The sequence below is a fragment of the Gallus gallus genome, chromosome 3, assembly GCF_016699485.2.
Source record: "Gallus gallus isolate bGalGal1 chromosome 3, bGalGal1.mat.broiler.GRCg7b, whole genome shotgun sequence".
In the NCBI taxonomy this organism is placed as follows: domain Eukaryota; kingdom Metazoa; phylum Chordata; class Aves; order Galliformes; family Phasianidae; genus Gallus; species Gallus gallus.
The window spans coordinates 64,512,322-64,536,368 of NC_052534.1; the positions used below are offsets into that span (position 1 = coordinate 64,512,322).

The following is a 24,047-nucleotide window of genomic DNA, read 5'->3' on the forward strand; positions in this document are numbered from 1 at the left end:
CTCCTCCCTCGGTGCCGGCTCGATCTCGCCTCGGCCTCCCGTTCCCTCCTCCCCCTGCCCCGACTCGTCCCCGGCGCGGCGGCCCTATGGCGTACAGTCAGGGCGGCGGCAAGAAGAAAGTCTGCTACTACTACGATGGTGAGCGGGGTTCGGGGCGCGTGCGAGGGTAGAGCGCCGTAACCGCCGCTCGGCGCGGCCTCTTCGCCATTGCGGCGGCCCCCTGCCCTGCGTAGGCGCGGGGTCCCGGCCGCCATCCACCTGCGGCCCTGCTGCCTGCTGGGCCCCGCCGCGGGGCCGGCGGGACAGGGGGAGGAGAGGAGCGTAGGGGGACGGGGTGGGAGCTGCAGGGCCCGAGCGATCCCCCGCGCAGAGCGCTGGCTTTATTGTTACCCTCCCCCCCTCCCAAGAGAAAAATGAAAAAGGAGAAAAGTTGGGACACTCCCCTTCATCCGCTAAACGTGAAGGCGCTGCCGAGTCTGACTCCTCCCCTGCAAAAAAAAAAAAAAAAAAAAAAAAAAAGTTAAAAAAAAAAAAAAAAAGCCTAGGCCGTGTGTGGGTTCGGCACCTGGATGTTCCTACGGCCCGGGCCTCGTCTGGGTTACAGCGGGGAAGTGCGGGTCCGCCCGGGCAGCCGGCACCGACGGGGTGCGGCCCTGGGGGGCAGAGCGTATCGGGGTGCCCAGCGGTGGTGAAACCCGAGTTGCTCGCTGGCCTCCCGAGTTTGCACGCTCGTGTGTGTGATGGAGACGGAGCCGCCTGGTAGCTTCGGAAAGTACACACGGCGTGCGCTTAGGTTCGGATATCTGCAGCAACTTGATCATGGTTTGCTCTGGCTGCAGCAAAGAGAACTTTTCCTTATGTTCTGTTCAGTTTGCATTTGTTTTACTTTGCTTTTACTCTTTTTTTTTTTTTTTTTTTTTTTCCCTTTTTGTATAGTGGATGTAAACTCGGTGGTCAGAATAGTTAAAAGATTCAACTTCTAGAATTGTCTCCTGTTTTAACCGTTTCTTGGAATCGGTGTATCAGGCTCATGTGAGGCCGAAGCTGTTGTATCCCAACGCTTTGGAGGTCTCTCCATTTTGGAAACGAAGAGCAATCGCAAAACCCACGAAGATATCCAGAGTGGCTGTTGCTGTAGCAAAGCTGCCATTCTTGGGAAATGGCAGAAATGGGCCTGCCTTGGGCTTGCACTACACCGAAGGAAGCAGAGTGTGGTTGCCGCCCCCTTCTCTTTGTTGCTGGCTCTGGTTCTTTGTTCAGCCTAAAGGGGAAGGGAGGCCCCTGTTAGGGATAGTTTTGGTGAGACTGGGATCTTACTTTTCCTGGGCAAGAGGAATCAATTTCTACCTTGTTGAAGAGAATGCTGAAGCAATAGGTTAGGAGCATTCTGCTTGCAAATGTTTACATCTTTGGGTTTGGATTTTTTTTCACTGAGCTTTTTTTTTTTTTTTTTTAGTGCCAGGTAGTTGTTGCTTACTAGACACAAATATCTTCAATTTTTCTATGATTTTTAAGACTTGGTACTGGTTTGTGTCAAGCTCCATAAACAGCCCAAAGTCTGTACTAAGGAAAGAGATGAGAGAAAGTGGGGAAAGGAGCAGTTTTGTGATAGCAGGATAATGGTGACTTGCAAGCAGCTGGAGCTAATATCTTGCTCAAAGAAGTAGCCTACAACTATATGCAACTAACAGAGTATCTGTTGTTAGATGATTTCTCTGTAAAAGAAATAAAAGACATTGGTATGTTTTGGCTGTCCTTTTTAATTTTTATTGTCAAACAGTTATTTTACACTTCTTTTGAAAGCGGAGTGTTTAGAAGAGCTTTTAGAGTTAATTAATACCTATGGTTAATGCTTCCAATGCTAATTTATGGTTCATCGGGCAATTTTTAATATTTTGTAACATGTTATACCAGCAAAATCTTGAATTTAATTGGGGGGAGTATTTGAAACTTTAAATAACCCCAAACCAAAAAGTACGAAGAGGTAGAGTATCTCTAAGGGTGTCATAACTGAAATATATGTCAATTTTTTTGCCACAGTTGTCCTTCCACAAAGGCCTTCACTCTGTTTCTTTGAGAGCATGCACCAAAAAGTGTTGAAAAACATTAGAAGTGTATGTGCGTATTCTTTGAGATGCAATAGACTCCTGCATATTCTTTGTGATAATCAGTATGGTCATCATCTCAAGTTTCTTTTTCAGATTAGCCTGTCACTTACCAAGTCTTGGTTAGTGTGCTGCTATTAACATGTATTGATAATTAACAGTTTCAACAGCCTTTACTCTGTGCCCACAACCAATAAACTTGTGGTAGATAGGAGCTTGATTTCATTTTTCTATAGTTTATTCTTAGAAAGTGGTAGCTACCTCCACTTTGCAGTATGTGGGCTGGGTACCTCAGTGACCTATTTCAAAACAGGTATGCGTTGCCCACTGCAATGAGGACAGGACCCAGATGGTCTCTCCAGCTCTGTATCCTGTACAGCAGAACACAATTCTAAGGAATCGCACAGCAGCTAACATGGTTATAGTTAGTAAGTGTATTTGTTCTATGCCAGTGCAGTAGCAGCATTGTTTAGATTGCATTTCTTACACAATTTAATGTGTTTTCAAAAGGCTTTACCTTCGTGAGAAATTCCAGGGATCTGCATAAGAATGTTGTTGGTTCCACCCATAGAGGTGAGACTAAATGTGTATTAGTAGTGCAGCATGTTAGTATGTTCAGATGCTCTTTGAGTACATTAGTACTTCCAGATTAGCTGAAGAGTGTTTCATAGAAGCAATGCTTTGAACTGCAGCTGCTAGAACTGCAGTGGTGCCCAACCTATGCTCAAGGCTTGAAGGGTAGAACTTTGCCTGCTTAGTTTTAAAAACCAGAACAACAGAAAAAAACCCTGAAGTCTACAGATCTCTTAAGTCTATTTAAATGTCTTTGTTGGACTCATCAGGAGCTGATGATTATTTTCTAGATCTATCTTTGCATGATTTTTGTCTATTCACGTTGCAGAAGCCAATCCAAATGTAAGTACTGCTATTAAGATTTTTTTCTCGTGGTTTCTATTGTAGTGGTTGTGTTTCTGCACTTAAAGCACTTATGAAATATGGTGTGATTTCATGCTAGCTGCACTTAAAATGAGCAGAAGTATGATCTGTGTGCATAAAAATTTATATATGCCAAAGTTGCAGGATAAAACGATTTCCAAATGTCATATATTGCATCCTCCTTCAGTCTGCTAAGACCTTTTGTAATTAGTTAATTTACAGTCTTGTTTCTCTAAAACTCTTGGAGAAGATGGTCTTAGCATACTTGTCTGGGGCCTTAGCTGCTTTCCACAGCCTGTTGGGAATCTCTCAAATGTAACCAAAGTTCCTTTCAAGTGCATAGCCTCTTGTATCTCTCTGTTATAGAATACTGAACATCTGCAGACCTTGCTGAAGTCTATGATAGTGTGTCAAACACTTAAGTTCAACAAAAGGATCACATGGATTTGTCTTCATCTGATGAATTGACAGGTTGTTAGTATATTAATGTCTTTGAACCCAGGGCATGTCAGTATGTATAACAAGTTAATATTCAGGTAGGTTTTCTGGTCATTTGTTGGTATTGCAGTGTCTATCGTGTGATAAACTGTGCAGGCCTATAAGCTGATGCTTACATTATACTGGCATTTGGTTTGTCTTTTCAGTTAAGAACTCAACATTTTTGAAATCAGGCTGTTGCCTCTCATTACAAGACATTTAGGCAATAATGTTATTGGTATAGAATGGTCTTTGAAGCTTTTCTGTGAACAAAATAATAGATTTCTCTACTTTCTGCATAGGCTGCTTCACATTTTTTTCACTCTACTTCATGCCTCAGTTATGTTTTCTTTTGCACTTTCCATGTGCACCCTCACTGGCGAGTGATAGAAATTATGCTTATAATGCTTATAACACTTATAACACTTGTGTATGCCTTTTGCTCTGGTGTTGACAACTTCAGCATCAAGCACTCTTGTGTAGTCTGCAGTAGTCGTCTTTGTACTCGGCTCTGCTGTATCCACTTCTTATGTACGTATATATGCTCTCACCGTTGCTTTTCTCGCTCTGAGTACTCCAGTAAGTCTGTGGTGTTAAACAGACAAGGAAGAGAGAGAAAGGTTCAGGATATGTGGAGGAAGTGCTCCTTCGTGGGGTAAAGGAGGAGATGTTTCTAAGCAGCCTTACATAGGGTGATGTTTCCAAAATGGTGATAACAGGCTGAAAATCAAGATGCTAATGCTGAAAATGGAACCTCTTGCATACTTCTTCCTTCCCTATCCCTGCCAACATATACATCATAGCAATGCGTTGAAACTTGATGTGCTTTTTGTCCATATGTTTGAATATTTTTTCATGGGGGTAATGCCGAAGCCCTTATTTTATTAATGATGCTAAGACTTGAAAGATGCAAATGGTATTGCTTGTCACTGAAGTGTATGATATTGAGATCTATTGTTAGTCATTACAGCTGACCTTTAATACAAAAGCATCGATATGCTTTCACTAGCTATTTACTAGCAGATCTTCTCTCACTTTATAAGCTTTCATAAAATTTGCCGACTTGCTGAATCTTTTGAAGTTCTACCTTGTATTAAAAACATTAAACATAGCTTTTAATTTTTTTTAAATATATTTGAGTGACGTTTATTAATTTTTAAGCATATTCTGTGGTGTATGGTATTCAGGTGATATTTGATTTTGTATCTTTAAATGATGCTTTTATCAAAAGATATATCCCAAATATACTTGGGAAGCATGTTAACAGTGTCCTTTCTTTTATGTAAGATAAAATAACAAGTCTTACCTTTTCCAATATATCAGTAATTTCTAGTTGTCTGTTTCCTTGTGCATTAACATTTTGAGTAGAGCATTGGTTATAATGACTGTATCAGGTGTAACTAAAATTGAAATGTACCTTAAAAACCAAAAGAAAGTAAAAACTCATTACATCACAAATGCATTTTTGGGATGAAATTCTCTCAAAAGCACCATGCTATTTAAAGCTATTATTATGGAATTATTGTCTTAAAAACTTCAATAGTGTTAAGCTCTTGTTAGCTTGAAGCTTTGTGAACCTGGAAGAGCAACTTGGTTAAAACAAAGTGGGGATAGTAAACAGTTGTTTTCCTTGTAGTAGTTAGCTTCAAAGAGTTCTTGAAGCTCTTTGCTAAAAGCAAATGCAGAAGGTATTGTTTTGTACACTGCTACGAGATGTTTTGCTGGGAGGTGTAGGGGTGCTGTCCTCTTTTAATACCTTTTGTTCTTGGCCTGCCTGTGAAAACAGTATAGGGTTGCAGTATCAGCTAGGCTCTACATGTTATTAACTGATGTGCTAGTTACCATTTACTTACTAAAGTTAGGAGTGAGTAAAATCCTTCAAAGTTCTTAAACAGTAGTGTTCTTCCCATTGATATGAGTTGATAAAGAGAAAGATGTTGAGCGGTTCTTTTCTATTATGGCTGCTCCAAAAATACCTTCTATTTTATTAAGTTGGTCCACAATAATAGAGGCGGATGTTGGTGATACGGTAGTAGAGGTTGAGCCTTCCCACCAATATTCTGTTACATGTTGTTGCCATGTGACAAGATGACAGCAGAGGGGCAGTCTGACAGAATGGTGTCTGACATGGCAGTACTGTGTGACATGGAAGCAAAGGTGTCATGGAATTCCTCCATGTGGAAAAAATGGCACCCACTGATATTCATTGATGTTTGCTGAACATACATGGGGACCAAACAGTAGCTGTGAGCTCAACGAGGTGGTAGGTGATTTGTTTCAACAGTGGCACCATCGACATGAAAGAAAGACAAGCTGTATTTCAGACAGTCATGTACAGCTGTCACACCATGAAATGAGGAGCACCTGAATCAGCTCATCTACATGATTTGGCTAATGGTGGTGACGGTTTGAAAAAATAGAGCAAATTCTCAGCTACAAAACACTATCAATATTTGCTCTATCAAACAGCGTTATTGTGCTCTTCATATCTGTTGTATTTTGCATGGAAATAGGGGGCGTTACTTCAGGAGCTACTTACATAGATACCTTCATATTACAGTACATTAGACCATATCTGTTTTGTGAAGTGTCCTTATTTGCCCTATTACTTCAAAAGCTGAACGTTGGATTTTTAGAATCCTTTGGTATTCCTAATCTTACTATAGTGCTTGCTCTTCTTGCTACTTGGTGATGCTATTGGAGGCTGATGTTTTCCCTTCCTTGTGACCTGGAGCTCGTGTTGAAGAAGTGAAACTACAGCTGCTTTGTAGCAGTGCTATTTCTTACCCTTGTCTACCAAACTATGTAAAATTACTTTCTGAAAACAATGTTATTTCTTTTCCAGTAGGCTGGAAAAATTTGTTGAAAAATTCTTGAAAAATATGAAAGAGAAGTAAAAATTTTAAGAAGGTAAAATCAGTAATACTACCAAGAAATTTCCTCAGGAGGAAAGAAGAGCTATTGCAAATAATTGACAGTGTGGAAGCCCTTGACAACTGAATATACCTATTAGGCTTTTCCATGTCTCCTGAAACACGTGGAACGTAAGTTCTACTCAGAATGGTTTGTTTCTTAGATATGTCTGCATTTGGAGCAGAGGCAGGTGTGTTCTCATGCTGTCCAGGCTAGAGGAAAACTTACTGGCTGGTGACAGTAGCCATTCTTTCTTCCTGGAAAGAAGTGATCAATATGTTATGGTAACCATGTGTCTAGTCACTATCCAGTTTGACAAGAGGGTTCATCTGGGTTACAAAACTGTTAATCTACTGCGGATTGGATCTCTAGCAGCGGGTGGCTTGGAAATGTTTGTGCCTGTGATTACAGCAGCAGGTTTGAAGCTAACTTCTGGAGCATTAACTTTTAGGGTTAGCTATGAAGGGCAGGGTAAGGAAGTATCTACTTAAAATCAGTTCTTAGAAAATTATAGGTTTTACTACAGCCTCTGTTGTGGTATAATGTCACTGTCAGTGGTGGTTTCTGCTCCCTTCATAATTCCAATTTTGTTTCCTGTTATTCTGTTCCCCAGTTCCATCCCATTGTTTTCTTCATTCATGACTTGGAACCACTGCAGGCATTTTTGCTCCCCCACTACTGTTGGCTTGTAGTAAAGGTCTTAGTTTTGGTCTTTTTTACCATCTGCTTACAGCTTTTATGGGCTGTTTGTTTTCCTTGTGGTCCATTTGAAAGAGTAGTTCGTTCATATCTCTTCTTGGAATCATTGTATTTACTTGTCTTTTGGGAGTGATTCTTCTAAGTGGCAACAGAAACTTGTTTTGTAATATCAGTTCATTTCTGTAATATTGACAGGTGATATTGGAAACTATTACTATGGACAAGGGCATCCAATGAAACCTCATAGGATCCGAATGACTCACAACTTGCTCCTAAATTATGGCTTGTACAGGAAAATGGAAATTTACGTGAGTATAAGCAATGGAATGTTCACTAAAGTATAAGAAATAGATTGTCCACTGAAGTATTGTAAGTTGGCTTCAAGTATTCTTACACAGATAAACAGGGAGAAATGGGAGTAGAAATAGAAAAAACTTAGTACATTCTGTACTCTCTTACTTCAAATTGAAGTACTGTTTTATAACTGATAAGGATTGCAGATTGCTGTCCCTTTCTGGAAGAAGTAAGAAGCAGCATCAGTAGAGGCTTTGACAGTATTTTTACTGGCTGCATGATGAATTTAGTAAGTTCAAGCTAGCAGAGTAATCCTTACCTTATGCAAAACTGCACTAGTAGTAGTTTCACTGTTCTCCCTTCAGGGCAGGTTAAATTTCTTTTAAGCTGTCTGTTTTAGTTAATTGTTAACTGGTTTTGCAGCAGTGCTCTAATTATTTCCATGACTTACTTTTGTTATCAGCGACCCCACAAAGCTACTGCTGAGGAAATGACCAAGTACCATAGTGATGAATACATCAAATTTCTCAGATCAATAAGGCCTGACAATATGTCTGAGTACAGCAAGCAGATGCAAAGATGTAAGTGTCAATATTAGGTAAATTCTGTGTTCGGATGTGTGCTTCATTAGTTATGTTGTTTAAACCTAAATATTCAGCAGTGTGATGTTATGAATAGTAGCTACATTAATTTTGAGTCTTTCTGTTAAAAGCAGCTATGTTCAAAGAAATGTTCTTGAAGCTTACGAAAGGACTTGCACATAGAATGTCTGCTGGATGCAAAATAGTACTTTCTATAGACCTAATGCACTGGATTAAACTTCAGTTGTGAGCATTTGCAAAACTGTCTTAGAAATGCCTTCCAATGCAAAATCTTTCTGAAGAAAAAAAGAATGGCTTAAAGAAGAATAGAAGTAAAATATTAAAATGTGTTGAGGTCAAGAAATGGAGTTGACTCTCCTGTTGGAGTGAGATGGTAAAAAATTGCACATTATTCATGTTTTCACGTTTTCTGTTAAGTAGTTTTTCAGATCTTAGGAATAAGCTCAAACTACTGTTAGAAATGCAGTTTAACACAGCTCTACCAATATATAATATGTTTGTAACTCTTTACAGTGCCTTATTCTCAATGTATTTTTCCAAAAGTATTAATATGATGTTAATCAACACTTGTTCTAAAACAAGCAAATGATCTAACATTAATGAGACAGCTTTCTGTACAAACAAAGAGAAACAAGCAAAAAACAGTTTGGAGTCATCTTAAATGGTAAAAACTGTACCAACAGTTGAGTTTGATTATTGAGGTTGGGCAAACTTTATATTTGTTTCAGTGTTTAAAATTTAGCCTGACAGAAAAGGGGAGGGGGTGAAAGTAGTTGAAATGCTAAATGAACTCTACATTTTTATGTGCTATCCTTGCCTATAGCAATGCTATTGGAATTGTGTTTTTGAAAAGTAATGTGTTTCTTGCACAGTTAATGTTGGAGAAGATTGTCCTGTATTTGATGGCCTGTTTGAGTTTTGTCAGCTGTCAACTGGAGGCTCTGTTGGTAAGTATAGGTTGTTTGCCAGATATTTTGTAGCTTTATTATGTTTATGTTAGCAACATAAGCCTTTGATAATATAGAACCTGAAGCAAATACAAGTTTGTTTTGCACAGGAACACAAAGATTAACAGCTACTTGATCTAATATTTGACAGTTTGTATATCAGTAGTACTAAGAGATGAGATCTAGGATCGAGTATGAGATGTAATGACTTAAAAATGAGATACTGTTTCTTGTAACAAATTTGAAGACCCTCAGAAGTTTGACTGCATTTTGTTTCAATTTTGTGCCTGTCTTTTTACAGCTGGGGCGGTAAAATTGAACAGACAGCAGACAGACATGGCTGTTAATTGGGCTGGAGGACTTCACCATGCCAAGAAGTCAGAGGCATCTGGTTTTTGTTATGTCAATGATATTGTGCTTGCCATCCTTGAGTTACTGAAGTAAGTTTTATGATAGAAAAATATAAAAATTATTTAAGTTGTCAAACTTTTTAATATTTAAATGTTTGAAGGTATGGTTTGTAATTGTCATTATTTGCCAGTATTGGAGCTAAACTGGTACAATTTCTTGATGAAGAAAACTCCCAACTCTGTCCAATTTGGCTTCAGCAAGAAGTCTAAGCTAAAATACAGGCATGGTGGAAAAAAATAGCTATTAAGAGATATATTTGAAACACATTCTTAAAGTACATTTTCCACACAAAGATAGTGAACTTCTAGATCTCACTACTGCAGAAGCTTGAATGAAGCAGAGAATACAATAGATTGGAAAAAACAAATTAGACATGATCGTGGGCAAGAGGTCTGTAAATGGAAGTTAAAGAACCAAAAGGTGATGCATCCTTTTAAAATACCACATGCTGTAATTATAGATGGAGGGTAACAGATTTCGGAAAATGGATGGGCTTGCTTTCTCCCTGTAAATGTCTCCTGTTGCTAGTCATGGAGACAGAATAGTGGTCAAGATGATCCCTGGCCTGACTCTATTGGGCACTTAAGCTTCAGGTGTTTTGTTCTCAATCATAGACTTATTTGATCTCTCAATATGCCCTTTTCTGTCTTTTAAGCCATTGCTAGTAAATAGGAATTTTAAGCAAAATCATACACTGAGGTTTCTTGGGATGTTATGTGAGTTAATGTGGCTATTAAGAAAACAATGAAATAACAGCTGTGCTGCTTTGGTTGTAGAATAAAAAATGAAGAGGGGAGTAATGCAGAAGTGATCACAAAATTACCTTCAAGCAACAGTGCATCAATAAAACTTCGAATCGTTAATATTAGTTATAGTATTTAATGGGACTCTATCCCTTCTGATAGCATAAGGCGTATTTTTTACAAAAAATATTCTTTGTGTTTGACTGCTTGGAGATGGAGCAGCTGAATCTGCTGGTGGCGAGTGGTAGAGGGAAACAACTGTAACCAGGAAGTGATTTTAAAAGTGGAAGAAGTTGCTAAGGGCACAGATATTTCATATCGTAACATTCATTTTAATATGCATGTATTGAGGATATAAGGAGAAGCTGAGGGAGTTGGAGTTCTGCATTCTAGAGAAGAGTAGCCTCGGGAGGCCTCGTGGAGGCCTTCCAGTACTTAAAAAGGGGCTGGAGGGGAATTCTTTATCAAGGAGCATAGTGATAGGACAAGGAGTTACAGGTGTGTATTAAAATGGTAGATTTAGTAAATAATTCCTTCCTAACATCTAATCTATGTGGGTGGCAAGGCACTGGAAGAGGTTGCCCAGAGAGGCTGTGAATGCCCCATCCCTAGAGGTGTTCAAGGCAGGATTGCATGGGGCTTTAGACAGCCAAATCTATTGGAAGGTGTCCCTGCCCATGGAGGTTGTAATTAGGGGGTCTCTTCCAGCCAAAACTATTCTATGATTTTTATGATTGTGTCTCTGCAGTCTAACAAAAAAAGTATGATTTTTCTGTGGTCCAGTTTTGAATATTATTTTTTAAATCTTAACCTGTATGTGAAGGAAGTAACCTTCCAAATAGCTTATGGGTTATATCACCATAGGAAACTATTCTGTTTGGTATCTTGTTAAGAGAAAAATCTTAGCACACATGAAACTATTGCTCCTCTGTAGTTTATAGCACTATGAGAAGTTTAGTGAAAATGTCTTTTGATGTTAATAGACTTTATTCTTTACTGAACAGCACAGGATTTAAGGGATATTTACTGTTGTTTTCAGTGCTCTTGCCATGAAGCAGCTTTCTTTATCCCTCTCAAATAAAATGATCTGAAACTTGCATAATATAAAGAAGTATTAAGCTATATCGTGGTTTTATGTTAAGTGCAATACAGTTGGAAACAAGAGCATGCTTATATTTTTAGTCTTTGCAGAGGTGAAAAAGGAAAGCTGACAGAAAAATAAATATTAAAATATTATTTTTTGTGGGTTTATGGAATATGGATTATGCCTGTTCCTGGCACTGATTCTTCAAAAATTCTTGAAAAGCATACACTTCAAGGTGTTTTATTGCAGAATGTTTTGGCAATTATTGAGAAAGTAGGCAGAAGTGTACCATGAAAGGGGTAAATTCAAAGGATCTGGACAACAGAAAATGGTATGAACAGGATTAAAAATCACTTTAAGGTGAGCTTATTTTTACCATTATCCAAACTGTACTGATAATTCTGAGAGTTACGGTAACTTCAAAATTATAAACTTTATCATCATCTGGGATTTATGTTTTTCTGTGGTAGGTGTTGATATCTTATGAACATAACAGAAGATTGTGATTTCTCATATGTAATTTTTTTTTTCTAGGTATCACCAAAGAGTGTTGTATATTGATATTGATATCCATCATGGTGATGGTGTTGAAGAAGCATTTTATACCACAGATCGTGTCATGACAGTATCATTCCATAAGTATGGTGAATATTTTCCAGGCACGGGGGACCTTAGGGTAAGATTGAGCATGAAATTTCATTGCAATAAATTCCCTCTTATGCACTTCCTTGTGGATACTACTTCAGTACTGTTACTGCAATTATACTCCATGTGTATTTTCTGAAAATTTACCGTGTTAGTCTGGAGTAATAGTTGTATTGAGGAATCTTAGGAAGAAATACAGGATATTGGGAAGCAAATTGCTTACTTCGAGATAAGTTAAACCAACTCTTTGACTTCTGGATAAATTGTCTGAGTAGTGTGCTGCACTTGTAATTACAGTCTCTTCAGTTCTGCACAGAGAAAAGTAGCTCTTTGGACATCACAGGGTTTCAAATCTTAATTCAAATCTTAAAATAAATGTATGCAATAGTCTAAGGAGTCACAGTGTTTCACGTGCAACTTTACTGTGTTAGGTTTGCTTAGTAATACAGTTGGTTCGTTTTTTATTATTTCTTACATTAATAAGATACATTTTGAATTTTAATGCTGCTCGCTGCTGAAAAACTTCAGCATGCTTCACAGATGATTTACTAGCATTACATCTAACTTGAAGGGAACAATAGACTGTGAAGCATTATTATTTAAGTTGCTGGTGAATCTCTGGCAAAGCTGAGAATGGAAAATAATTTAACTGGCTCTTAAGACTTTTTTTTTGAAGTCAGTCATTCCTTCTCTTAGATTCTATCTCGTCAAAATAGGAAGTTCCACTTTGCAACTTGAAATATGATTTCAGATATTAATCTTAATATATTCTTCACTTGATACTCTTGCATTCAGCCTCTCTTTATGACAGCACTCCAAGGATAAATCAATTCCTTGTTAACAGCTTTGTTACATTAGTTTGTACCTGCAGTTGTTATATTGGAAAACTAATAAAAACTACTAAAGTGGATGTATGAAAATCTTGTCTTCAGAAGGTATTAACATTACTTGTTATCTTTACACTGATTCAAGTGATGCAGGTACTTGTTTTGCAGTGAAGTGTCTAGAATGCGTATTGCACTTTGTGATGATACCCAGTGGATAAAGCAGTAAATCAAAGCTGAGTGTTAAGTCAGTGGAGTGCTAAGTGTATTCATTTCAATTTGTTTTTTGGAGCCGACTGTTGTTATGGTTCTTAAATTTTGTTAAACTGTTTTCTAAATTGATTTAGGAAATCAGATTTGGTGGTGTTTTTAATGCATGTGATTTATCTTGACTGGCCACAAGGTGGTGGTGGTGCTTTAAACAGGAAAACAGTGCAGATCAGGATGTTTATAATGACTAGCTTTTGTTGCTGTTAGAATTGGGTTTGGTTTTTTGGTTTTTTTTTTTTTTTGGAGGATTAGATATCTTAATGTCTTAGAAGCAGCACTTCCCACTGGCAGAGGAGTTTGTGGATTCTTCACCTCACTACACCCAGGACAAAGAATTAAAAGATACATGTTTGAAATAAATAATACTGTATATTATTGGGATTTTTTTTTAGCACAGTGTCAGTGACGAATGGTACCTTAGGCATTGTAACTTGTTCTATGCTGCTAGATAGTATTTTTGAAATGATCACTATCTGCATACAGACTTAATCACTTATTACAGCAACTGCATATGCCACCCTCCTGCCAAAGAAAATATACAGCAACTTTTTCTTACCTCCAGAGTTTGCAAAGCTAATTGAGCTCAATAACTAATTTGTTCTGGAAACAATGATTCTGTTGCTTGTTTCTGCTCAACTTGATTTTCTTTTGGTTATTTACGTCAACTTTAATAACCAGATACTAACCTTGTTAGTGGACTCCGCTCACGCTTGTTTTAGTAATTCTTTGCTGGGTCTAGTTTGCTGATCAAGTTATAGTTATTTGATGTAGAAACAAATCATGCAAGAATTCATAATTCTGTAATTGCAGAACCACCAATGTATCTGATTTGTGGACAGGTTGCATTCTTCCATTCTAGTTCAGCTGTATTCATCTTTTTTGTTTGTTTTTTTTTTTTACTAAAGGGAAATGTGTAGACGTTTAGCATTCTGTGTTTTAGAATAAGATGGATTTGATTTCTTTTATATTTGAAAAGCAAGGTGGCCATCACTTCAGAAAAATCGGCTTCTGAAAGCGTAGATAATTTTGGATTACTGACATACTCCAAATCAGAGATGTGTTTAGCAGGGGTTTTCAGTGTTGCTTGCAATACTGTGAACTCTTATAATCTGCTGGAAGAGGATCTGCTGCACTGAGCCATTGATCAACAATAAAAGGTGGCTACTGAAAAGGGTACGTTGCAGTTCTGTTTGCTGCGAAAGATGCATTTTTCAGGAAGAGGAAAAAAATTCATGACTACTTCAACACCTTCACACCTTGATAAGTTCAGTGTTGCTGGGTCATCCTGCTAGGGACTTGCAGTTTTTCAAGGATGTAGTGCCTCTTACTGCATATTGTTATTTGATGATAGTTTATAGCCAAACTGATTATGTTGTATCTTATTGTCTTCCCCACTGCACCTTGATTAGTGGCAGAGAACTGCAGTTTGTAAACTGGATCAGTTTCTGTCTTGTTTGGTGATGAGCTAAAGGGAGAAAATAGGAATGTGTGGCATGTGAGTATCTTTAGGTATTAAGCTGATAATCAATGGAAGAATCCAGAGTTGATTCACTCAACGTTTATTTATTATTTATATACCAAGACTTCTAACACATGCGTTGTCCAGGAATGCCGTTTAGAAAAGCTTGTGTAGTTCCTGAATTGTCAACTGATGAAACTGAGAATAATCTGTCTGACTTCTGTTTGGATGGCTTTAAATTTGTTTTTCTTAGATTAGAAAGTATTTCTTGAAGGGATCCAGGCACTCGCTTCAATTTCTTTCTCCTTTCTATCCAACAAGCACACTATTCCATGTTTGGAACAGAGAATACAGTTTTAAACACCCTCTTAAATCGAAATCTTACGTGATGTGCATCTTACCTTGCTCCCAGTTCTCTTTGTTTTTGCTCAGCAGTTTTTACTGGGCTAAATTGATTGGTTATGTGTCATCTTTATATCTTACGTTTTTCAATTAAAAAAAATGAAGTGTACTTCCTGCAAATGTTGTGTTGACATACAATTATTACATTTCAAAATGGAAAATCGGAATCAAGTACAGTATTTTGCCTCTTTTTCCCCTCATGGCATGAACAATGTACAGAATAGCTCAATGTAGTAGCATAGAGGGTTTTTTTCCCATTATACCATTGTGTACTATTCCAAGTATAAGAATGTTTTCCATCTTTGCTTGTAGGACATTGGTGCTGGAAAAGGCAAATACTATGCTGTCAACTTTCCAATGAGGGATGGTATAGATGATGAGTCGTATGGACAGATATTCAAACCAGTGAGTGTTTTTCTGAACTCTTTGGGATTATGCTTTTTTCGTTTTGTGGCTTTGTTTTCGTAATGTGAATTAACAACTGGATGTTTTATATTGATTATAGATTATATCAAAAGTAATGGAGATGTACCAGCCCAGTGCTGTAGTATTACAGTGTGGAGCAGATTCATTGTCTGGTGATAGGTTGGGATGCTTTAATCTTACTGTTAAAGGTAAGCAGAAACGTGTTTGTTCTCTGTAACTTTTTACTCAAGAGAAACTTCTACCTGTTGTATTATTTTCCAACAAAATTGCAAGGTGAGGACTGGAGTTGGAGAGATGTTGTTCATTACCATGATTAATCACCTCTTTCTTTACTGTACAGAAATGGCCAAAAGAAACCCAGAAGTTGTCTCTTTCTGTCCATCTAAAAAGTTAAGAACTCTGGTTTTCCATGTTCTTCCTAGCCACTCAACTGATTCCCTTTCTTCTATATACAGGCTTTTCTGTAGCTTTAAAGCAGTGTCCTGGAATGACAGGATGACAACAGTAGTCCTACTGCAACACTTACTGTGATGGGCAACTAACAAAACTAGCGGGTCTCTTAGTAGGACTCCTAAACATCAAACACCTTGTTGGGCATAAAATAGGTATTACTGAAATTAGAATACTGATTGCATTGTTACGTTTATGCTGTTGTTTTTTATACTGATCCTCATGATAGTATTTGTTTCTAATAAACTTTGTAGAATTCATTGATTTTTTTTTATTATTAATTACGTTTCTACCCAAAAGGATGATTCTTAGAGTTGAGATGAGAGGTTAATTTAGCAAACAACATAACTTAAATGGTTAATACTAATATTTATGAAGTGTTAAATACACATTGAACTGTAGATAAACCTTGAATCCAATCTATTTGAATTGTTGATTTTTCTGAGGTTTATTTTTGTGTTTTCCTAATGAGGCAGTTAAAGCTTTTTAGGCAACAGTAAAGTATCTGTTGGGTCTGTGGTGTTTCAGGGTTCTTTTCTTGATTTGCACCAGGTGGCAAAGCTCCTGCAGTTGCCCATACAGATCAGATTTTTTTCATGTTACGTATCTTGGAAACCAAGAGAGCTGCTGCCTCCTACAGATGCCTTTCAGTATGCTGTATCTACCTGGACTGTGTACTGTCTTGGCACCAGTTCACTCTGTAAGCAAGACTTGGCAACCTTTCATACAGGTTCAAATTTAGAAGTAGAAAGGACCAAGTGCTGATACACTTTTTTTCCTTCTTCCCATTTTGTGTTTAACCAAGAAATTATCCCTAGATTTGTCACTGTCTTTTCATAGCTAATCTCAGTGCAAAACACAAAATACTTGTTCTAAGAGCATTTCAGAACTGCAGTGATAGGAGACTGTCATGTAAAGTCTCTGAAAACTGGGTTGGATAATGCTCAGTGTGTTTTATTTGCTTCTTACCTGTAAATCTTGACTTGTGAGATTGTGCTTAGCTGTAGAGGGTGACAGTTCTGTTTTACTTGAATCAATTCAATTCTTACTTGATAAGTATCACTTATAATGAGCTCTTAAGTGTATAAGATTATATGCAAATCACATTTTTCTCTTTAATAGGCATTTTGCATATATTGTCAAATATTTTTTGTTTGTGACAGGTCATGCAAAATGTGTGGAAGTTGTAAAGACCTTCAACTTGCCATTGCTGATGTTAGGAGGAGGTGGATATACTATTCGCAATGTTGCTCGATGCTGGACATATGAAACTGCTGTTGCCTTAGATTGTGAAATTCCTAATGGTAAATACAAATCCACAAATTAATACTTCATCAAGAAACAATCATGGGAAGGTCAAAGTGAAAGGATAGTTATGGAAATATTTACCAAGTGCAGTGTGTCAGTTTAGAATGAACTATAGAGAAAGCTATTGCTAAGGCTTAGCTGATAACTTTTCAGTAGTTTATACACTGAATAAACTTTAGAGGTTTAGGGCTTGCTTATGCTTAAATCAGAGCTTTAAATCATCAGATCTCTTAGTGTATGTTTTGTCGTATGTTTGGCAGTGTTTTGATTATGACAGCACAGACCTGTGTAAGGTGGGTACTGCAGATATGGTGTTCATAAGAAAAGGTTGAGTATACAAGTGCCCATTTTGCACAGTAAAACTTAACTATTTCTTCATTATATCTTTGACCTAAAAGTGTCCTTATTGACATCATCTCTTCCATTTGTCTCAGTTTTGGCTATGCAAGCTCATAAAACTTAAAGCAAAAAAGCAATAGTCAGCTTCTTTTAAATACTTGAATAATGAAGTCATTTATCTGAGGAATATTTCCATAGATCCTGCACTCCCTGTAATTGTGGCAAAGTATACTTCTGCACATATTTTTTTGAAAGCTTTTCTATGAAAGTGATGTTTGAACTGTCTTGTTGCATCAGCCATTGGCAGCTTTCATGTTGGACTGCAATTTTACTGATAACATTCTGATATGCATTGGTCACTCCAAAAGTAATCTCTCTTATTTCTGTGGAAACTACAACAGATACAAAAAGAACAATAATGCTGTTTGATACTGCAAACTCTTAGCTATAAAACACTATTTTTCAGCATAATCACCTTTAGCCTTCATACCACATCAGCAGAGATGACCCACTGTCTGTGTCACCACTGCTGAAACATGCTACCCACCACCTCACTTCTCTCACATCCACTCTTTGGTCTCCGTAAATGCTCAGCAAGTATCAGTGAATGTTATTAGGTGTGTTTTTTGGTGTTTTTTTTTGCATGGAGAAATTCAGTTCCACACCTTTGTTTCATCTGCACTTCCATGTCAGATGCCATTCTGTCAGACTGCCCCTCTGCTGTCGTCTGTTGCATGGCAACAAAGTATAACAGAATATTGGTGGGACGGTTCAACTTCTCCTGTGCTACCGCTAGCATCTGCCTCTGTCATGGGCCAACATCATAAAATAGGAAGCTACTATAAAATAGGTACTTTTGGAGCAGCCTTTGTACCCATCATAGGTTTTACTGGAGGAATATTCTGACTGGCTCACGTAAGGTAACTTGGAAATAGCTGTAAATAATCATCAGTTTATCATACCTCATCTCCAGAATTAGCATTTTTAATTATCAGGTTTGTTACTTAAGCATTGTGTCAGCATGTGTTCTAACATGATTCAAGTAGAACTTTATTTTTTCTGTATTGTATTGTGCAGTGTAAAAATGTTTAACTTCATGTGTTGAGTAATTTAGAGAAAAACACTGAAGGATTTGGGTGATACTTTTTGTATTTTGTATTTAAAGTTTTTAAATCACCATTGGGTCACAGTTGTCTTTCCTATTCTGATTTATAGAATTACCATACAATGATTACTTTGAGTATTTTGGACCAGACTTCAAACTTCATATTAGTCCATCAAATATGACTAATCAGAATACACCAGAATATATGGAAAAGATCAAGTAAGTAGTGCTTACCTTACTTGCCAAGTATGTGTGTGAGTTGTGTTTCTCCAGAGGTTTAATTTTTACACAAGTTTGAAAGCTCCTTTTTCTATTACACACAGAAAAAGTACTGAATAGAAATGACATTTTTTCCCTTTTATCAGAAGATGAACTTTTAACTAAAAGTGTGTGCCTACAACAGTTTCTATGCTTATGAAGTCCTGAGTATTGAAATACGAAAGCTTAAGACTCAATTTGAGTCTTTTTTCTTTCATTTCTTCCAGCAATTAGAGATGACTTTTATTCAGTTTACTATTCTGATTTTGTAAGGTTTATCCTGTCAGGAGAGAGGCTGTGGTGTGCACTATTTATTAGGCTTCCAAATTCTTAACTCCCTTGTCTAAACATGGATTGATTGTCATTCTTTGTAGCTGTCAGCCTTAAAAATAAAAATCAAAGAAAAAAATAATCACATGTGAGTAGATATCAAAAGCTCTGGAAAGATAGTGATATGCGTGCAAGCAATTGAGAGACTGTAGTTTGAACCCACAAGATTTGTAAAGTACTTGTTGACAAGCAGTAGAGGTTGTGTTGTTAGGCTTTGCTGCTTCTTAGTTTGGTTTATGCCTACTCACATGAAGGTTTGTTTGTAAACTAATGTTGTGCTTCAGAAATGGAATAATGCTTAAGAATAATCAAATCTGTACTCATCTGGGAAGAGATAATTGGTTAACCTGAAGTACTCATTGTTTACAATGGTTTGTTCCTAATTTGGTTTTAGAAGAAGGTCATGAAATAGAAACAGAAAAAGAGACTGTAAGGATCTCATACAACCTCAGTTGCCATTTCACTCTTTAAATTGTGCAGAGGGATCATAGAATCATAGAATGGCCTGGGTTGAAAAGGAACATATACCGAGACAGTTGTCACAAATGCTGGTGCTTGTAATCTGTCAATACTTCTCTCCACTCAAACTTCTTTGGACCAGTAATTTTGAGTCCCAAGTTATTATCTCTCCTTCTTGTTCCTGCTTGTGGCTCTATGGAGTGTGAGATCTGTCGCATCAGCTGGCTTGGACCAGAGTGTCTGTGTATTCTCCCTGAAACAGCCAGTACACAATTGCATCCAGATGGATCGCTTTTGATCCCGAACTCGTTGCTGCACGCAGCATGGAAGCAGTCATGCTTTAAGTGTCTGGCTTTCTTCAGAGACTAGTTTATTATCCAACCTGATACTCTTGTCTATTAAATAGAGTAATACTGTTACCGGGGTCAGCCCAAGTGGGAAGGACACCTACTGACCTAGCAGAGAACTGAAGATTGAAGTTGACTAACAATATATGTTTAAAATTTAAAAGAAAGTGATATCGAAGTAGGCAGTGAATACTAGTGATCTGCTGTGGATGGAAGGCTTTCTGAAAGCTTTCTTAAAGAAAAGCAGGTTAACTTTGAGTGCAGAATTTACAGAATTAAATACAAAATCCAAGGAGATGCTACTTCTGTGTGGTAGTAACTTTATATTTCTTACAGGCAACGCTTATTTGAAAACTTGCGCATGTTACCTCATGCACCTGGTGTACAGATGCAGGCCATTCCTGAAGATGCTGTTCATGAAGATAGTGGAGATGAGGATGGAGAAGATCCAGACAAACGCATTTCTAGTAAGAAACGCTGTAAAGTCCAAGTAGAGTCATCCTAGATTTAACTGTTCAGAACCTCAGTCTTAGAAGTGTGATACTGGAAGATTGGCAGTTGGAAACTCGTTTCCCAAGTACAAAAAAAAAAAAAAAAAACTTTTTTGCCATTGGTCTGCCAGTTTTATGGTTATTAAAATGGCATCTGTGCCCAAACATGAATCTATAAAGGAGTCCCAAGAAGTGCTCAAGAGTCTTATGGAGTAAGTTGCAGTATATTTTAATATACTCCAGAAGCGTTAGATGAGTTCTAATGGAAGGACTTAGCTTCTGACTTGCTATTCATAAAAATAGTAATGAAATAAGTGTTTTTGAAAGTAAATAGTCTATCTGATTTATAGTATATTTTTACTAGTTCTTAATTCGGTAGTTCCTCTTAGGTCTATGTAGTCAGTCTGTATTCTGACCTTTTTGTCTAATTTCATAACCCTAAATCCTAGTTCGAGCATCTGATAAGCGCATTGCCTGTGATGAGGAGTTTTCAGACTCTGAAGATGAAGGGGAAGGTGGACGGCGAAATGTTGCAGATCACAAGAAAGGAGCAAAGAAAGCTAGGATAGAGGAAGACAAGAAAGAGACAGAGGACAAAAAAGCAGGTGGGATTTTATGGTTACTTTATCCTACCTTTTAGAACAGCAGGCATCTGTCCTGCTGGAGGAAGGATACACTCTGTTAACAGTTATTTCACTGTTGAAACAGTTTTTTTTAATCATATTTTTAAAAAACTATGTTAAAGTTTAATCAGATTCGTCATTGATTTTAAGATAAAGCTATTCATCCTGAGATAGTGTTTTCGTACAGACTTGAAGGATAGGATTAGTGTTATTTCTCCCCAAACTCGAAGCTTTAAAAGCCAGGGGTTTGTTAGGGTTTAAAAAAAAAAAAAAAACTCTTGCTTTAAGTGTGTTACACTAATAGTTTGTTCCTTTTTGCTTTATTGGAGTGAGGCTGTTAGTTTTCTTTTGAAACTGAAGCTTGATAGGTTTCTAGGAATAGTGTACTTCAAAGAATTTTTGGACTTCTCCAGTTAAAGGCTGTATCACAAGACTGAGACAATGAACCCCATGAAGCTTTGGGGAAAATCAGGTTTCATTACTAACAAACACTGTTTTGGCCAGTCAAGAGAAACTATGCCTGACTTATTTTGAATCACTTGGCACCGTGCCCAGGTAACTCCCCAGGATGGATGCGTTTAGCACTATGTGTCAGTAAGCTAGATTCCTTTTTTTGTTTTCCCAAAGCTGTTTCTCTTAGCTGCAATTGTATTTATGAAGTATAGTTGTCCCTGATTTTTTTTTTTCCTTCTAGAGGAAGTTCACTTGCATCTCTTCGTATATTTCAAACCTTGTAATTTTTATTTTTAGATGTTAAGGAGGAGGATAAATCCAAGGACAACAGTGGTGAAAAGGCGGACACCAAAGGGTAAGCAATTAATTAATGTCACCTTATTGAAGAACATTTAGTAACTTAAAGTATTCTTAAGTATTATTTCTGTAGGTACTTTGATTCCCTCATAACATTGAACATTTTAGACTTAGAACAATACTAACTCAACATTGCATCATGCATCTTAACAATTTATTTTTGTTTTTGTACAGAGCAAAATCAGAACAGCTCAGCAATCCTTGAACAAAAGATAGCCTCACATCAATTGCAGAACATAATGCTAGAATTGGAGAATACCTAAAGGAAGAAGTTTTCATATTGAGAAAGACTGCTGATTTCATTTTTGTACTATTTGGCATGGACCGTATTTATTTTCAAACGGCTTTGTTCTGGTTTTTGGCAAGTTGTATTGTGAGTTTTCTAATTATGAGGCAGAAATTCCTTTCTTCACCATGCTTTATGTAATAGTATTTAAAATGGATGTGAGTTATGTTAAATGTCTAAACTGATCTATTAAAGTAATTTGCCTTTCCTGAGCTGATTTTACCTTTTTTGTAATTTTATCTTTATTAAAAAAAAAAAAAATTGTACATGGTTGTCTTCTGTCCATCATTGAACTAAAAAGACAAAGCTCCATATAAGTTGAGCAGATTTGCATTTATCTGTGGGTAGCTGATAGATTTAGATAGACAGCTGGTGAATATTCAAGTTGAACTGTGCTACTTTGTCTACTTCAGTGGCTGCTGTCAAACGTGACAACAAGTATGAGTACATGAGATTTGAACAAGTTGAATAAATGGGGGAAGAGGTATTTGATTAATATGGTTGTATAAACTTGCATTTTGATACAGAATTTTAAAACTCAACAGTAAAATGCCTTGAAGTATCCAAGAACCTTTCCCATCATCAGAATCTACTCCCAAAACTGGTTCATTTGCTGTAAATGAAATTTCAATATGGTCATCTTTCAAAATATACAATATGAGAAGTAAAGGTTTGGCTGTAATTAATAATCTGTCCTGATTTTTTTTTTAATAGCTATAAGCATTGTAAAATGTTGTCCCTGTTTTAAAAAGAAATGTTTAATTTTCTTTGATTGCTTTGTTCATTCTGTTGCCTGAACTGAAATGCAGGAACCTGAGCATACTTACTCCTTTTTTTTTTTGTCCTCTCAGTCTCATGTAGTCTTTGTTTTGAAGCTTACAAAGCTTTGAAAACTGAAGTTTGCGGTATTGCTGTTAATTTCAAGTAGTCTGTGAATTAATTGCTGATCCTGTTGGTAATTGAAGTTAAAAATGTGTGAATTAGTGGACTTGAAATGCACTGTTTAAGGAGAGAAAATACTTTTTACGTATACCAAAGGTAAAATCCTGTTTCTTTTTTTCCTTTGAGGATAGCAAAGGTACAAATGCAGGGACCAAGACCATGGGTTTGGGTACGTTTGTGAGCATCTGTGGTCTCCTGTGTGCACCTAATGCCTGCTAGCTCTCTAAGGCAAAGGATAAAAGTTAGATTTGAGGGACTATAGGAAGGTCACAGGTTTGTACCAAAGAGATGAGAAGTGATAAATGACGCCATAAGCGTGCCTCTAAGTGCCCACCAATCCTTGCAAGGAGTTCAGCACTCTAAATTTTTGTTACAGAAGTTTTCACATTATAGAACTGAAAGTAACAAATATATTTGTGTATATATGTCTTAAGGTGGTGGATTGATGGGTTTTATTTTTTTTTAGTTGTTATAAACTTTCTTTGTATCTGTTATAAGGCTTTTGTTCAAGTGACCTGTAGTCTCTGCCATTGTTATAAGTATATATAAAAAAACCTATTTCTTAGATAATGGTATTGAAAAGCCCAAATTTCTAATTTCAGATCACTTCAACGCAAAGCAATGAAATCTAATAATGTTAAGATGTGAACAAAACCCAAGAACACATGTAATTGCAACCCTCAACTAACTCAAATTAAAAAAAAAAAAAATAGTAAGTCTCTTTGCCTCATCCTGCATTGTTTATGAGAAATTACAGTTCTAATAGGAGTGCTGGATGCTACTATATCCTGCCGAGTCCCGATGAATATTTCTTCTATTAAAGGCAGATGGAATACTAAAGTTTATACCTTTGTCTTTATGTAGCCTCACTACTTAAACAACGTACCTTGAACTAACTGTGAATTCTCCAAACAAGCATTTTTATTAATTATTAATTTTTTCCCTTTTCTGAAAAGAAGCTGTTGCGAGCTCTTCTATAAATTGTGCAGATTTACTCTGCAAAATGACTCTTATGCCTTGGGTCCAGTTATGTTATGCTCAATATTTAAGCCTAGAGGAGAA

The 24,047-nt window shown here is 37.1% G+C and overlaps 1 protein-coding gene and 1 long non-coding RNA gene across 7 annotated transcripts; one reads left to right on the forward strand and one right to left on the reverse strand.

The window, feature by feature from the left end:
* HDAC2 (histone deacetylase 2) lies at positions 1-22,309 on the forward strand. Of its 6 annotated transcripts, none has more exons than XM_046938452.1 (17): positions 1-138; positions 2,969-3,020; positions 3,408-3,577; positions 6,364-6,562; positions 7,326-7,438; positions 7,888-8,005; positions 8,899-8,973; positions 9,275-9,413; positions 11,746-11,887; positions 15,124-15,216; positions 15,317-15,425; positions 16,851-16,991; positions 18,550-18,658; positions 20,170-20,300; positions 20,774-20,929; positions 21,698-21,755; positions 21,932-22,309. In XM_046938452.1, exons 5-17 carry the CDS (start codon positions 7,364-7,366, stop codon positions 21,960-21,962), a joined length of 1,377 nt encoding a protein of 458 aa, XP_046794408.1. In that variant the 5' UTR covers positions 1-138; positions 2,969-3,020; positions 3,408-3,577; positions 6,364-6,562; positions 7,326-7,363; the 3' UTR covers positions 21,963-22,309. The 6 variants fall into 6 exon arrangements, with proteins under 6 accessions (XP_046794408.1, XP_046794409.1, XP_046794410.1 ...); XM_046938453.1 differs by having other exon boundaries at positions 6,367-6,562; XM_046938454.1 differs by lacking the exon at positions 3,408-3,577.
* Positions 2,863-5,058, reverse strand: LOC121113157. Its single transcript, XR_005858196.2, has 2 exons — positions 4,825-5,058; positions 2,863-4,103 (listed from the first exon to the last, which is right to left on the reverse strand). It is a non-coding gene; the product is annotated as an uncharacterized LOC121113157 (long non-coding RNA).
* Positions 22,310-24,047: the final 1,738 nt, after the last annotated feature.